The sequence below is a fragment of the Ovis canadensis genome, chromosome 15, assembly GCF_042477335.2.
Source record: "Ovis canadensis isolate MfBH-ARS-UI-01 breed Bighorn chromosome 15, ARS-UI_OviCan_v2, whole genome shotgun sequence".
In the NCBI taxonomy this organism is placed as follows: domain Eukaryota; kingdom Metazoa; phylum Chordata; class Mammalia; order Artiodactyla; family Bovidae; genus Ovis; species Ovis canadensis.
The window spans coordinates 83388846-83405409 of record NC_091259.1 but is presented as its reverse complement, the minus strand read 5'-3'; the positions used below and the strand labels follow the sequence as shown (position 1 = coordinate 83405409).

General features: G+C 57.0%; 1 protein-coding gene across 8 annotated transcripts in view; it reads right to left on the bottom strand.

Annotated features, from left to right (window-relative positions):
• DGKZ (diacylglycerol kinase zeta) overlaps positions 1 to 16564 on the bottom strand; it is a 44984-nt gene that overhangs the window by 26543 nt on the left and 1877 nt on the right. For 2 of the 8 annotated variants that reach the window (XM_069553992.1, XM_069553993.1), the window contains exon 1: positions 7428 to 9376. The exons of 2 other annotated variants lie outside the window; for them this stretch is intronic. In XM_069553992.1, coding sequence (XP_069410093.1) covers positions 7428 to 7603 — 176 coding nt within the window. In that variant the 5' untranslated portion in view covers positions 7604 to 9376. Of the gene's footprint in view, positions 1 to 4798; positions 5234 to 7423; positions 9377 to 16564 lie in introns of those variants that run through there. 4 more of the 8 variants (XM_069553994.1, XM_069553995.1, XM_069554002.1 and 1 more) reach the window with 3 other exon arrangements.

Here is a 16564-nt window from a genome sequence, read left to right as displayed (position 1 = left end):
GAACCACACCACAGCCCTGCGTGGGGCTGACACCTGAAGGGCCCCAGGGGCCCCACTCATGCGGAGGTTCAGAGGCAGAGGTTCGGTGGGGGCACCCCCCGGAAGTGCACCCTGATCTCGCCCAGGATGAGGGAGACGCTGCGCCTGGATGCAGGCCCGGGGGGTTCCCCACAGGCCCACCGAGAGAATCACTCAGGTGGCAGCAGGGAGCAGGCGAGGGCGGGCAGGCCAGAAGGTGCCAGATTGAGGGTCTCTCAGAAAGCGGGGAGGCCTCCAGGGTCCTGGCATGGGGTACAAACTGACACGATCCTGAGGTCAGGGGATCAGCACTGGAGGCCCAGATGACCCCTCGCTAGCTGTGAGACCTCAGCCCGGCCACCGCCCTGGGCCTCGGTCTTCAGAGGCGGGGACGGGGGTCGGGTCAGGTGATGTGGAGGCTCGCGCCCAGCCTGCCTCCTGCCACCTCCTGCCCAGCTGCGCCCTGGCAGCCACAGTGTCAGCAGCAGGGGTCTGTGTGGGCCCACCCACAGGCCCGTGGCACCAGCGGAGGGCAGGAGAGGGGATGTCCCCATCTTGCCCGGCCCTCGGTGGTAGCTGTCGCCCCCTTGTGTCACTCTGGTGACACTGCAGGAAAAAGGTCCTCGGCTTGAGGACCCAGGAACCTGCTTGCCTTGGTCAGGGCCAGCGTGCCCAGTCGCCTCCCCTTCTGCTCGAGGGGGTGACTGGTGGATCCTGGAGAGGGCTCCAAAAGCGGCAGAGGGCAGGCCTGGCTCTCCCTCTCCCAGGGCCACTCGGCCCTTCCACTGTCCTTGCCGAGGAGGACACTCACTCTTGTGCTCTCTTTTGCCAAGTGACACTCCCGGGCGGCTCTGCATCCTGGGATCTGACCTTTCCGGAGGACAGCATGTAGGAAAAAACGCGCCAAGAGCTGCCCACGCCCCTCCCCTGCCCGTTAAGCCAGAGCTGTGGGTGTGTGGCAGCAGGGGGAAGACCATAGGTGGCTCCCGCGCCCGGCCAGGCTGGCCCCCACTGGCACCCAGCGTTGAGTGGGGGAGTGGGCGGTCATGTGAACCGACCCGCAGTTCACATGCCAAGGCCCCTTCTTCTTCCCAAACCCAGGGGCCCTGGCTCACACCGGCCTCCCCTGGCCCCCAGGGCTGCTCCCAGAATTAGCCTAAGCAAGACAAACCACTCAGAGAGGCGCCTTTTGCACCCAGACAGCCGGGCGCCAGAGCCCAGGCTCCCACCTCTGAACGTGAGGCATCCCTCAACACGTCCTTTCCGACCGTTGCAAAACCAACCCCAACTGGGGCTGTTGCTGCTCAGGCCCCCTGGCGGGCAGCCTCTGCCATCTGGACTCCAGGTCTATGCTCACTGGGCCCCGTGTGTGGCATCACCTCTAAATGGGACCTATTGTCTCCGACTTGTCCCATGGGTGTGCTTCCTGCCCTCCGGGAACGAGTGACTTTAAGCAGGATAAAGGGCAGGGCGGGTACACCCCATGCTCGGGGCCCATGGGCTCTGCGGGCTGAGGCTCCTTCCGTCTAGACGTGTGAACGGCCAGGTAATTTCTGATGCCCCTGGGGTGCCAAACCAGTTAATCCACCAGCTGTGTGACCTGCCCAGGGTCAGGCTGCTGGCACAGGGCCAGAGGCTGGAGGGCGTCCTCTGGAGGTGAGCCCTGGAAGACGAGGAGGAGGCAGTTAGCTTCCCTCCTGCTTCGACTGACCAGCCCTCAGGCCAGGAGGCTGAAAGGTCAGGAGAGGAAAACCCAGATGCCCGGTAGGGCGGGGCCTACACCTCCTCATAGGGAGAGGCTGATGGTTCCTAGCAAGGACAGGAAGACATGGAACGGAGCTGGGGAGGAGCACAGCTCAGCCATGTGTCTTCCTGGGCTAAATAAAAAAGGAGGCGTGGCACACCGCTCCCCAGCTTCCAGACGGTGAACCTGTGAGAAGCTGGTGTGAGAGGCTGCGGTAGGCTTTAAGGAAGATGCCAAAGAGGCTGCCAGACGGAGACTGTCCTCCTCCTGACCACACCAGAGATGGTAAACACGCAGCCCATGTACCTTCGCTACCCCTCCCAAGCCCACAGGGGAGTATTAGTGGATTCCAGACCTCTACCACTGAGCCAAGATCCAAATGTTAGGGGATTCTAGACCTCCACCACTGAGCCAAGATCCGAATGCTAGTGGATTCCAGACCTCTACCATCGAGCCAAGATCTGAATGCTAGTGGATTCCAGACCTCTACCATTGAGCCAAGATCCAAACGCAGAAGACTCAGCGCAGCATCTGCAGCTGCCACCAATCTATTCGCTATTCTCTCTTCCAGCCATGGTCTATTCGCAAAGCAGGACCCTCGGTCCCAAGGCCTGAAGTGTGTATGGGGGGGGGTGGGGGCTGGTCATCACAGGGTGGAAGGCCCAATGAGCAGCAAGAGCTGGGCTGAGGATGAGCTCAGTGCCTGAGGAAAGATGGCGGACTGGGCTCAGCTGGGGGCACTGGGGAGTTTCACCTGAGGCTGGCAACCAGAAAGAGAGCAGGACCAGGCGATACTGTCAAAGAGGCAGTGCCACTGCCGGGCACTGTTCCCATTATCCGTCCCGCCCTGCTCCAGTCAAAGCAAGGGGACAGAGATCAGCCCCGGGGGACATCTGACTGACCCCAGGCCTGCCAGGAGGAAGTCTTTGCCCCCGGCTGCCCTCCCCCTGACTCTACGAGATTTCCCAAACACATTCATTTCTTTATGCCCGCTGCCCGAGCACAATGCTAGCAGGCAGGGACACTCCTGCCATGCTTCCAGAGGTGCTGCTGCAGGTTCTTCTCATTCACTAACCTATCAGATCGCTTACCATCCCCAGAGGGACGTAATATGATGGCTCTCAAACTTGGAAGCACTTTAGAAACACTTGGCAAGTTTTATAAAATGCCCAGCCCCACCTCCAGACCTGATAAGTCAGACATGCCCAGGTAAGAGCTAGGAATCTGTACTTCCTAAAGGTCCTGAGGTCACTGTGACGGTCTGTTTGGTAGAGAGAAAAGGATGCGGGTTTTGGAATCAGACTAGAGTTCAAACTCTGTCTCTGACTCTTAAACTTGCTGTGTGACTCTGGGCAAACTACTCATCTCTTTGAGCCTGTGTTCCTCTCATCTATAAAAACGAAGTTAATACCCAGCCTGGTTATTTGAGAGACTGATGTAAAGGTACCGGCTGTCCTCCCGCTTCTTTTTCTCCCTCCTGAGGGGTCGCTGCTATGTGTGCAAGCCTGTGCCCTTCACGAGGGACACAGCCACAGGTCAGAGGAGCCCAGCACTTGGTGCCCTGTGGGCAGAGACAGGAAGCCTCTGGTGGAGCCCCCCCGCCCCCCGCCCCCGACGAGCCTGTGAACACTGGAGGCTACATCCTGCGGAGCTGGGTGTCAACTGCTCCCCCTTGCAGGGCTGTGGGTGACAAAACAGAGGCAGGAGTTGCTTTGCGCCCTTTCCCATTTGATGACACTGAAGCCTGCACGGTTTCCCAAGGGCCTGAGGAGGGAGCTCCATCTGCCCATGTGAGGATCCAGACCTGTGGGCTTGGTGACACAGTGCAGGGGCAAAGAGCAGGGCCCTGGTCAGGGCAGGGCAGCCAGAGGGCGCAGGTCTGCATCACAGGGACGCAACCTGCACAGGAAAAAGCTGCCCGTGTTATTAGTGGGTGAGGTCACCCCTGGGGAAGGGGCAGGGCAAAGCTCGGGCCGTGGGGGACCTCCAGTACCATGAAGCCTGGACAACTGAGGGTAAGTGAGCGTGAGGCCCTGGGCACACTCCAAGTGGTCAGAGTCCAATTTGAGTTGGCTCTGGGGTCCCGAGCTCATTGGCTGCAAGCTCCGGCCGCTGGAGAAGGCCAGGGTGAGCCAGGAGAAAACCCAGGGAGCCAGGTGGCAGTACTCATGGGGCTCCACCTCCTCTCACCTTACACCCGGACTGCAGGGGCAGGAAGCGGCTCCCGGGCCAACGCCAGCACACAGGCCCCGGGCCGCCTTCCACTCAATCTTTCCACACCCTCCCCCAGAGTCCTGGTCAAAGCCCTGTCACAGGCACAAGATGGTGACATTTGGCTGGGGGAGGGGGCGAGACCGAGCTTGAAAGAACCAGCACTCCATCCCCTTCCCAGCAGGACTAGATGGGGGTAGGGGGGCATGTGCCTACTCCCCAGCAGACGTTGTGGGCCTCCCTGCTAATTCAGAGCAGAGCAGAACCGGTGGTCAGGCCACCCCCCACGCCCAACCCCAAAGAGCAGCTTAAAATGTCCAGCGATTAAACCGGCGACCAGGGCTGCGGGGACAGGCATGGGTCGTGACAGTACGATCCAGGAGGCCACGTTCTGCGGATGCCATGCAGCGCGGTGGCAGGCAACCCAGCCACCCGGAGGACCAGGGTGACGACGACGACGTGACTGCCCACCTCCCTGGGGCCAAGAGGCTCAGAGGACACCCGGTTCCCAGCAGTGCCAAGAAAGGGGAGCGTGACTAGTCGTGGAGGCCCGACCCGCTGCTGCCAGGGGGTTAGGTGATTCCGCCTCTGCTGGAGAGCTAGAAGCCGCCCCTGTCTCAGTACCCGAGAAGGCGCGCTGAGCTGCGGGTGCCAGAGAATGACAACTCCCCCCGACCCAACCGGTGACAGACCCCGGACGCCGGGGGCGGAGCCCCCCATGCAGAGCCCAATGCCAAGACTGCCCGGATCGCCAGCGCGCGGGGACACCCCGCCCGGGTCAGCACCAGGTGGCCGAGGGATGCTTGCCGCCGCCGCCGCGCTCACCTGTGCCCGAAGAGCCGCAGCCCTGGGAAGCGCCGCTTGCTGAGACGCCGCGGCGCCTTGTCCGGCTCGGGACCCGCGTCGCGCTCGGAGCCGCTGGACGAGGCGGAGGCCGACTCGGAGTCGCTGCTCCGGGCCTCGGGGCTGCCGTCCCGCGGCTCCATCCGGCCCTAGCCCCGGCCGGCGGCGGGCCCGCGGGAGACGCCCATGCTGGGCCGGCGGCCGGGGCTCAGCACGCCGGCTCCTCAGCGCCCGCCTCGGCCATGGCGCGCGCTGACTCCGCCCGCCCCGCGCCGCGCGCCCCCGCGCCCCACGCCCAGGTGCCGGGGAAGCGGCCGCCGCCGCTCCAGGAAGTGCCGCCAGCTGCGGCCGCAGGACCCCGCATAGCTGGCCGGGCCGCTGCCTGCCCCGCCGCCGAGCACGCCCCCTCGGTTACGCGGCGGCGCTCGGCCCGCCGCGCCCTCTGCCGGCGGCCCGCCGAGACGCAAGCCGCCTGGGCCGCCAGAAGGGCGGGGCGGGACCGAGAGGAGGGGGTGGGGCCGCAGAGGCCACGCCCCAAGCCCGAGCGGCTGCCCCGCCCACGAGCCCGAGCGGCGGCCCCGCCCACGAGCCCGAGCGGCGGCCCCGCCCACGTGCCCGAGCGGCGGCCCCGCCCACGTGCCCGAGCGGCGGGCCCCGCCCACGTGCCCGAGCGGCGGGTCCGCCGCCCGGATCCGATCTCCAGCTTGACACGCCCGCGCAGCGCGCGAACCCGGACACGCGCAACCTTGTTTTCTTCCTCTCAGCCCCCGCTCCCCCCGCCCCCACCGGACCACCCACATGCTCACAAGTGAACACTCGCGAGGGGGCTATCGCCCCCTCCCCTCCCACGTCTACAGGGAGTAGATGCCTCTCTCGCACACCCGGTGCCTGTCACGGCCGCTTAGGGCAGCTCCACCCCTACTCGCTCGGCTCTCCGAAATCACGCCCACGGGAACAAAAGTCACACGGCGCTCCCGGTACACACGGAAATAAACACGCCTCACACACGATTACGCTCACCCATTACTCAGTCAAATACTTCCCACCCCCAGCTTCTCACACTTCAGAGACTTTATACCAGGACCAAAGTGACTGAAGGACCCTGGCGCACACCAGTGACACGTTTGTTACCCAAATTCATCTTTCCACATCTCTTCAAGGTTGTTTCTAACACTGTCACACTCCCAGTACATGGCACTTTCCCAACACAATATGCGGTGGGACCTGACTCACCTGACTCACTTGCACGTCTCTTACACAGAACGTACATAAAAGAAAGGACCGCACTGTCATTCCCCAACATACGCGGTGTCAGCGAACATATATGTCTTTCTTGCTATGCTCAAATATAACCCAGGACAATGGTTACATTTGTTGCATCCCACGTAAGTATACTTTGTGCGTTTGTGCTCAGCCTCATACAACAGTTTGTGACTTCATGGACAGTAGCCCATCAGGCTCCTCTGTCCACCGGATTTTTTCCAGGCAAGAATACTGGAGCGGGTTGCTAGTTCCTCCTCCAGGGGATCTTCCTGACCCAGGGATCGAACCCGTGTCTCCTGTGACTCCTACCTTGGCAGGTGGAGTCTTTACCACTGAGTCACCTGGGCTTCCCTCCATATAACTTACTCACCCAGAAATATACCTCAGAGACATACAAACACAGCCCCTCAGACAGCAAAGTGTGTCCCTTTCTACAGATGAGGAAAACCATTGGAAGCAGAGCAGTCATCTGTGTGTGGTTGGCAAGGCCGGCACACACATACTTGGGAATCAGCATCTCGGGGGCTGCCTCTGATAGCTCCTGCAGGGCTGACGGGAGGAGGCCAGGCGGCTGGAGAGTATGGTCTTCCCCCTCCAGCACTGCCACCCTGATGCCCATATGACGTGCCCGCTGTTTCTGTTAGCACTCCTCTCTGCAAAGCCACATCCTGCGTCACTTCACTTTCACCCTCTCTGGGGTTCTGGCAGCCCGTTTTCCAGCCTCAGCCAGCCACATATAGCCAGTGCTGGGAGCTGTGACACGTGGGCAAGCCTGCCGCTTGGAACCAGTAGTCACCATCCAGAAGCTCAGAACCTTCTCCTGGCTTCCTTCAAGTTTCCTCCTGGCCTGGACCAGGCATGGGGTACCACCCCCTGGAGTGCTCCCACCAGCAGCAGGTGCCACAGCGGCAGTGAAATCCCCCAGGGGGCTGGACATGGTCCTCCTCGGGTGCCTGAGACCCTTTGGGAAAGTTTCCCAATGGCTCTGACCAAGCTCTGAGTGGGGAGATCAGAGGCAGCTGAAGACCCTGCTGATTCTGTGCAAGACATCCACTGCCACATTCCTGTGGGGGCTTCTCTTCCCAGATCCTGTTGCTGTTAGCTCCCTCGACCCCACCTTCTGCAAGCTCAGCCCCCTGCCACACGGCCCCCCAGCAATTCAAACATCAGAGCCCCTCTTACACTGCCAAGAAGCCCTCTGTCTTTTTCTGAGCCTCTGCAGAGCCACCGGACACAGGGAGAGAGGTAACCCCACTTCTGCCGACTCTCCCACCCCAGATAAAAGACTCGTGGACGGATTGAGGGCCAAAGGTCCCTGTGCCCATTCTCGGGCCACCCAAGTACCTACTGAGACTGGGGGACCTCAGCTGGGATCTGTGGGACGTCCCAGGAGCGGTAGCGCCACATCTGTCTCAGAGCCCCGGGCCGCTCCCCTTCTTCTGTCGCCAGAAGCTCCGCGGGACCCAGAGCTGCAGCCTCATCGCAGCCTCCCCCAGTACTGTGGCCGGCCCCCTGTGCGCTCATCCTGCCCGGCGACTCTCTTCCTCTTTCGGCACTTCCTGACCCGGGGGCCCTGCGAGAGGCCGGCCGGCTGCCCCGGAGAGGACCACAGGCCTCGCAGACGCCTTCCGCTGGCCAGGGCAGGAGGCTGGCTGGCAAGAAGGGCTTGCCAGCCCGAGAGGGCTAGAGGCAGGTGAGGACAAGCCCAGCCCAGCAGCCGGGAGACAATACCAAGTCAGAGGCTGCCAGGCAGCTGGCAGGCCTGCCCAGGCTGGGATCTGAACCTCTGCCCCCGTCTGGCCTCCCTCTCCGCCTAACAGCTCTGATCTTCACCTCTTGGTCCTGCTGAGGCTGCCCACTTCTTCGCCACCACTGGGTGCCCTGTGCCCAGCCTGAATGCAGCTCTGTCTCCACTCAGCCCTGTGAGCACCACACCGCCTAACACAGGGTCAGGCACACAGAATGTGGCGGAATGGAAAGGACTGGAACTAGAAGGTGTGGTCCTACGTCCTGTTTCTGCCCCTTGCCAGCTGTGTACCCTGGTCCGAGAGGTCTGTCTCTCCAAGGTCACCTGAAATCCTTTTAGGAATAAGGTAGGGAATAGACTAGGGAACACACGTGTCAGGGAGCTTTTTTGAGCCTCGATTTTCTCATCTGTAACGTGGAAGGGGGCACTAGTAATAACTAAGCTCGTGGAGTTTTTTGTTGCTGTCGTTTCGTCGGTAAGTAGCGTCCGACTTTTTGCGACCCCGTAGGCTGTAGCTCATCAGGCTCCTCTGTTTGTGGGATTTCCCTAGGCAAGAATACCGGGTGGGTTGCCATTTCCTTCTGCAGGGGATCTTCCTGACCCAGGGATTGAACCTGCATCTCTTAGTTTTAGGAGGATTAAATAAGAGGCAAAAGGGTTTATAAATTAATGCATTCAATAAACAGTTACTGAGTGTCTTCTGTGCATCAGGCTCTATATCAGACTAGACAGCAGTGTGCAAGGAACCAGTGCTCTAACCTCATGGTGCTTAAATTCTATTCTAAACAAATCACATATGAAAGAATGTCAGGTGATGAGATGAGCTACAGAGAAAAATGAAGCCAAGGTGAAGGGGGAAGAGGAGGATAATGGAGATGCTATTTAGGGAGGGGGACTGAGGAAGGCCTCCCTGAAGAGGTAATGGTCAAGAACAGATTCAAATGAACTGAGAGAGCAAATGGTGTGACTGCCTGGGAGAACAGCAGTCCAGGTGGGAGGAGCAGTCAGAGCAAAGGGCCTTTGAGCAGGAATGTGCTGGATGTGCCTAAAGAATAGCAAAATGGCCACACTGGGTGGGCTTTGAGGCCATTTCTGAGAATTTGCTAACTAAATAGTAAGGCATGCACTTACTCTTTATTCTTAGGGTTGGTTCAGTGATGAAAATCATACCTTCCTCAAGCACTCTTTTAATCATGTTGCTCTATAATTAGTTCTTTAGCTCTTTTTGTGTTTGTTACCCCCAGAAAGGCTGTAAATTTCTCGAGGACAGAAACGGTGTCAGTTCAGTTCAGTTCAATAAATATCGACACTACAGAAGCTGCAGACACAGGAATGAATGTACATGGTGCCCTTCCAGCCCTTAGAAACCTCATCTGGGGACCTCCTTGGTGGTCCGGTGGCTAAGATTCCGTGCTCCTGATGCAGGGGGCCAGGGTTTGATCCCTGGTCAGGGAACTGGATCTCACATGTCAGAACTAAAATTCCATGTGCTGCAACGAAGACCCGACACAGCCAAATACATAAGTAAACAAATATTAATTAAAAAAAAAAAGAAACTTCCGTCTGGTGCTGTAATCACCTTTGCAGCCCTCATGACTGGAACATAATACTTCTCATTAACTATTCGTTTCATAAATCATGCTATGTCATGAATGAGTAATACTCGGTAATAATAATAATGATAAATAGCTAATATTTCTTGGACATTACTGTGCCCCAAACCTTTGAATTCCTGCGACAACCTTATGACATAGATCTTGTTATTTACCCCCTTTGACTGATGGGGAGACTGAGGCACAGAGCAGCTAAGCTCATTTGTCCAAGGGGACCCAGCCTGTGAGTGGTAGAAATAAGACTTCCACCCCCCTGAGAGCTGATGCACGTGAATAAGACATCCTCTTGTCTCTCTGGGGTTGGGGACAGAGCCAGGTAATGCCGCTGAGGCTTGGCACTCCCTTTCCCAGGGCTTCCACCTCCAGCCCATCATCCTGCCTCGATCAAGGCAGGTCCTGTGTGCTGTAAAGCCCCGACAGAGACTCTGCTAGCCAGGCCAAGGCCTGTACTAGAAGGAAGCTGTTGCAAGGCCTTGTCTTCCCCTACCCCCACCCCACCTCCCAGGGATTCTGGAAGTAGCTTGAACAGTTAAACAGAGGAAATGGGGCTGGGCTTGTTTTCAGCGAGGCTTCTGGCAGCCCTGGAGCAGCAGAGAGCCGGAAACGTGACTCCTGGAGGGGGAAGCCAGGCAGGCTGGGGGCTCTGAGAGGCAGAGCAGCCTGGTCGTGGACCATGGCCCCCTTGGGCTTGTACTCACTGAAGCTGTCGGTGTTTTGCAGGTGGGGTGGGGAGGACGAGGCTGGAAGGGACAGGAGCACTGGGCCGGGGAGAATGCCCTTGGCAGTTCCTAGGACAAGGTGTGCCAGCATTGGGTAGCTGGGGACCCCTCAGAATCCACGCAGATACACACAGGAAGAGAAATCTGGGTAAGAAAATTATTCTGGGCTTGGTCGAGGCCCCAGAGGATGGGGTGTTCTACTTTCCATGGCCTGGATGAGCAAGTGGGAGCTGGGGAAAAGAAATGTACCAGGGCACCAAACACTTAAGCCACCATCTGGACAGCCTCTGCTCTCAAAACCAGCCAAGCCAACCTCCTTGGCCTGACCTTCAGGGCTCCTTATGTTCTGGTTCCTTTTGTTTTGGCCTCTTGGTCCAAGTTTTCCCTGCAGAGATTTTTCTCTCAGCTCGAACCATGCTGGTGCCTGCCTCTCAGTAAGTACTCAATAAGCATTTCTTCCCTCTTTCTTCACACTTCCTTTAACACGCTGCCCTCACCTCGCCACTCCATTCCGCTTACGCTGCCTCCTTTGCCCCATCTGCCCATAGAGCTTGGCCAATCCGAACCTCCATCTTGCAAAACCCCAGTCCCCAAAGCAAAAAAAAAAAAACAAAACGGGAAGGTGGAAAGAGTCAGGTCAAACCCCAGCCCTTGCTGTGCAACAGTGGGCAAATCACTTAACATCTCTGGGTTAGACCAGATGGTTTCTAAGATCTTGTCCAGCTCTGACAGTTTCATTTGACTCTCCTTCCCTGATCTTCAGGTTTCCACTCATTCATTCATTCATATGACACATATTTTATAAAGACCTACTAAGTGAAAGGGGACGACAGAGAATGAGATGGTTGGATGGCATCACCGACACAATGGACCTGAGTTTGAGTAAACTCTAGGAGTCGGTGATGGACAGGGAGGCCTGGCGTGCTGCGATTCATGGGGTCGCAAAGAATCGGACACAACGGAGCGACTGAACTGAAGTGTCGAATGCTGCTCTAGAGTCAGTCCTCCTACCCAACGGATGTCTCTCTGACACTCCTCTTTTTTTCCCCCCAGATACTCCTCCATTATATGACTTTCTGCATATGAAGTCTTATCTCCTTATAGGATTCCTGACCCCAGTGTTGCTTCTGGCTCCATGCTGGATGCATAGGATGTGCTTAGTAACTTCCTATGAAGTTGAAATGAGCTGAATATAGGAGCCCAACAAGCGGAGCAGAGGGAGGGAGCTGGCTTCCTGTTTGCACGAGTGGCTGTGGTGAGACATGGGGGATTTTTGGAGCCCATGTCCCTTCCCAGCAGCTAAGTCTGTGATCCAGGTACCTGGTGGAGTCCTTGGGAGCAAGCTAGAGCCCCAAAGCACCCGCTGAGCCACAGAGGAGACAGATGTACCTGAGCTGGGCTGCAGGTGCTGCTGGCTAGAGACAGATGGAATTTTGATTAGGCTCCTTCTGGGTAGCCTCATTAAAGTCATGTGTGGGAGGAAATCTGAGGAGGGCCTGAGGGTCCTTTCCCACTGGGGCAAGAGAGCTGTGAATATAGCACGGGTAGCTCCAGACTCACGGGTGGCCCCTCAAACCGTGATCCCTCTTGGAAACTGTGCTTCAGCACCTCCCAGGTCCCCAGACTGGGGGAGGGGCGTGCAGGGAAAGGGGAGAGGAGCCTAGGTGTCTGTGCCCTTGCTTGGGGTTAGCTGGATCTGCCCTCAGGAGCTTCCTGCTGCTTCCAGCTTGGATGGTAGCACCAGACCTCCCAGGGCAAGATAAGCAGGCCCTTCAAGCCTCTCATCCCCATCTGTTGGATCACAAGCTCTGATTGCAGAACCACCTTCCAGACCCCCACCCCTCTGCTATTATCCCTCCCAGGGATCTGTGCCCTTAGTACAGAGCCAGGAGGAAAGCTCCCTAAGGATGAACGTCCAGGCCTTGGGAGCCTGACAAAGGGCTTTGGAGTGAAACTGACCTGAGTCTGGATGCTGGCTCTCCCAGTTACTGACTGGGGGATCTTAGCACATTGCTTAACGACTCTGAGGCTCAGTTTCTCATCTGTAAATGCTGCCCAGCGGTTCTTGGATTCTCCCTCACTCTATGAATCCTGATTAGCCTTCCTTCCCCAAACATCCATAGGCCAAGAACCCTGGTTAAGCACAGAGGGGCCCAGCAGAAAACGAATCTGTTCCCAATGTCTTCTCTACCCACTTTGTGCATCCTCGAAGACACGTTTCCTCCCTGGCCTGTGCTAACCTTTCTTTGAGACCTGGATCCTTGAGGGCTTCTCTCAATGCTCTGATCTGCAGTGGCACCGGTGGAAGTGAAAATGAGACTCCAGCCCAGGATTCCTGATGCCTTTTCAGCAGCACAGCAGAGAAGAACCTGTTCCGATGCCTCTGCTGGAACTGGTCTTCCCAGCTCCCCTCCAGAAAGGCCGCTGGTGAGAGAGGTGGGGCACGTGGGATGCTGAGGGGGCCTGTCTCAAGCACCCTGGGCCAAAATAGGGTCTGATAAGGCCCACTTTCTGGAATCCCAATCCCGACACAGCTGCCTTCGCGATAAGCCTGGCCCCACCTCTGGGCACAGCCCTCCCTGCCGGCCTTTGACTCACTAGTCAGCAAGAACCTCGGGTCCCTGAGGGGAGGAAGGAGTTCCGGGCTGGGCCTGGGCCCCCGCCCTTCCCAAAGGAAGGAAAATGATAGACCCCCCAGCTTCCGGCTTCCTCTGGCAATGGGCCCCCTCCTCCAGCTCCAGCTCCTCTCTCTGCCCCCGGTTTTTGCATTTTTAATTCAGGACAGAATGTGATCTCTTGCAGCTCCTTGCTTTATCCTGTTGCTATTTAAATTACAAATCGGCCGCATCTCCCTGTCACTCTTGGGTTATTTTTAGCTTCTGGTAAATAGCAGCAGGGAGAGTCGGATCAGGTGCCCCTCCCTCTGGAGCTTTGTACCCGCAGTCCCGTGCCCACAGCAGGGGGCACCCTCCCCTGCCAGCTGGTGCTCCGGGGCTCTTCCCCCAGCCTCTCTGTAGGGGTGGAGGGGGCAGGGCGAGGACTGCAGTCTGGGGACATGAGCGCATGCTCAGGCTTTGCTCTTGCACTCTGTTGCTCAGGGGATCTTTATGACCCCATGGACAATAGCCCGCCAGGCTCCTCTGTCCATGAGATTCTCCAGGCAAGAATACTGGAGGGGGTTGCCATTTCCTCCTCCAGGAGATCTTCCTGACTCAGGGATCAAACCCGCACCTCTTGTGTCTTCTGCATTAGCAGGTGGATTCTTCACCACTAGTACCACCGGGGAAGCCCTCCCTTTGTTGAACTCTCACTCCCGGGTCTCACCAAGCATCCATCGCTCCAGGCCAACTTTGTCCAGGGACCTTCCTGGCCTGCCCTGCACCCCCAACCCACAAGGAGATCTAGCTAGAGAGGGTAGAAGATCTAACTTGCTTTTCACTCCTGCTAAAAGTCAGGAACTTTACATATCTTATTTCATCTTGCCAGCTGCCTTCTGGTACAGGTATTACTGTTCGCATTTTCCATAGAGGAAATGAGGTCAGAGGTGAAAGTGACTTACCCAGCTAGGAAGGAGCAGAGCTAGAGTTCGAACCCAGATTTCTCTGCCCCTGAAGACTGTATGCGCGAGCATCACACTGTCTCTCTCAGGGCAATGCACGTGCCACTTTGCTCATTGCCCAGGTTTGTTCCCAATGCCCACCATCAGCTGTCTTTCCCAAGTGTTTGTCTCACGCCATCTGCTGGATCAGGGGTTGGCAAACTGTGGTCAGTGGACTACATCTGGCCCACTGCCTGATTCTGCGTGGCCGTGAGCTAAGAATGGTCTTTATAATTTTAAATGGTTGGAAAAAGAAGCAAAAGAATAATATTTGTGACAGCAGAAATCATAGGAAATTTAAAGTTCAGTGCCTATAAATAAAGTTTTACTGGAATCCAGTCACGCTCATTGGTTTCCATATTGTCTATGGCTACGTTTGCACTGTGATGGCAGAGCAGAGCTACAGGACCATGTGGCCTGCAAAGCTGGAACTATTTACTGCCTGGCCCTGGACTGAATCATGCTTTTGTCAAGAGAAGAATGTTATCTCATACTTGTATCTCATACAGTGTCTGGCCCAGGGTCAGCTCCGGACAGAGGTGCTGGTGCTCCTTTAAGGTCTTTCTAGGGCCACAACTGATGCTGGGAAAGACTAAAGGCAGGAAGAGAAGGGGACGACACAGGATGAGATGGTTGGATGGCATCACCAACTCAATGGACATGAGTTTGAGTAAACTCCCGGAGTTGGTCATGGACAGGGAGGCCTGGTGAGCTGCAGTCCATGGGGTCGCAAAGAGAAGGACACAGCTGAGCGACTGAACTGGATGACTGAGGGCTGCAACAGCACCCAGTACAGGGATGCCCCCTGCCAGCCACGCCTCCAGTGGTCCAGCTCACTTTTTACCTTTTGTCTCTCTCCTCCAGCATCTGCATAGGTAAAGCCCATGGTTTCCAAACCTACTTGACTATCAAAATTACTTGGAAGAGGTTTTTCTTTTCCACCCATTTTACTATTTTAAATTCTTTTTATTTATTTTAATCTTATTTATTTACTTATTTGGCTGTGCTGGGTCTTAGTTGCAACATGTGGGATCTAGCTCCCTAGGTCGTATCTGGGCCCCCTGCATTGGCAGCACAAAGTCTTAGCCACTGGACCACCTAGTAAAGCCCCACCTGGGGAAGGTTTTTTAAAGTCAAGATGTCCAGGCCCAACCCCAGACTCTCTGTATCAGGATCTCTAGGGAGGGCTTTAGAAATGATTTTGAAAGAGATCCTCAGCTGATCTGGGGTTTGGGAACTGCTAGGCTTATCTCCAGAGGTTCAAGTTCTGCATCTTCTGACAGGTCCTTGCAGACCAAAGCCAGTGTCTCTCATACCCCCGGCTTCTCCCAGGCTGGAGGCCACCCCTCAGTGGGCCTTGAGCTCAGGCCTTGAGTGTCTGGGAGTTTTCCTCAGGCCCAGATGCAGAAACAAGGTGTCCTTGCACTTCCCTCCCCGCTAAGAGTTTCTCCTGCCAGAAACCTGCTGCCTCTCCATCCCCCTGAAGCAGCTGCCAGGGCCGCTTCCAGCCCACACCACCGGAGCTGCGGGGTGGAAGGGAACCTATTTCCCAGAAACCCCCACGTCCCTAAAAGCTCCTACTGTCCTGCCGAAAACCCCGTCCTCTCTGACGTCAGAAGCAGCCAGGCCCGACCCCGCTTCCGCTGCCACCCCTCGCCCTCAAATTTTTTTGCCCCCGCATTTCTGTCTAAAAGCCTTTTCTCTCTGTGAATGGTTTTCAACTGCTTTTCTTAGCAACTCCTCGCAGCAGGGTGGGAGGTTTAGCGGCGAGCCAGAGCTGCATGGAGCTGCAGGCAGGCGGAGGAGGTGGAAAGGCCTACGCTGGGCCTGAGCTCTGGCCAGCCCCCAGCGGCCTGGACGACAGTCACAGGGGAGGGCTCAGTCCTCCCACTGGGGTCCCGTGGGCGGACCCGGGCTCTGTCACTTTCTCAGGCCTTCCTCCACCCTTCTTGCCCTCACGCTCTGTCCTGTCCTGATCCTAAGACAAGACTTCTGGCCTTGCCTCCAGGTGTGAGGAGGCGCCTCACTCGATCTGTCCAGGGGTGACAACAGCTGGAATCCTCCATGGTACTTTTCTCTGCAGCCCTCACACAGGTGGCCCAGAGGTCTCCCCATCTCCTCATCCTTTCACAGCCAGAGGGGAGCTTCCACAGCTTGGTGACCCTGTGTCCTTGGGCTGGGGAGCACCCTCCATTCAGGAGCCACCCTGGGCAAATCCCAGCCCTTGTTTCTGTCTCCGAGTGTGTACGTGTTCCTGCACGGCATCTCCTCAGCCCTTTGGTTATTCTCTGCCTCCATCTCTCTCAGCCTCTCCTCCACGCTGGCTTCCTTTTCAGCTCCAGATGCTGTTCGGCCCTGACCAACGGCTTAAGGAAAACCTTGGGTCACTCTCTTATGTCACAGGTGAATAACTGAGGCCCAGAGAGAGAGAAAGAGTGTGTGTCTAGCTCAAGGACATGCAAGTCACTGGCAAAAGTGAGAATACAAGTCAGGCCTCCTGACTCCCAGAGTAATATTTCTTCCATTCGATGCCCCATCACCCATCAGTCTCTTTGTACTCTCTCCTCTCCCAGGAGACTTTCAGGGGCCTCTCTCTCCGCAACTAGGGGAGATGACGCCCTTCTGTCAGCACGGTGTTCTAAAAGAACGCAGTACTGTAGTCCAGGGTACTTTTGATTCCTTACAGGCCTCAGACAGTGACAGTGGGGCCATGGGAACCTCACCTCTTGCCCATTTATTCTGAGCATCTCACTTCATTGTGGTGGAAAAGTCCCCTCCTCTCCTCTCTCATCTCCCCCCCTGATGGTT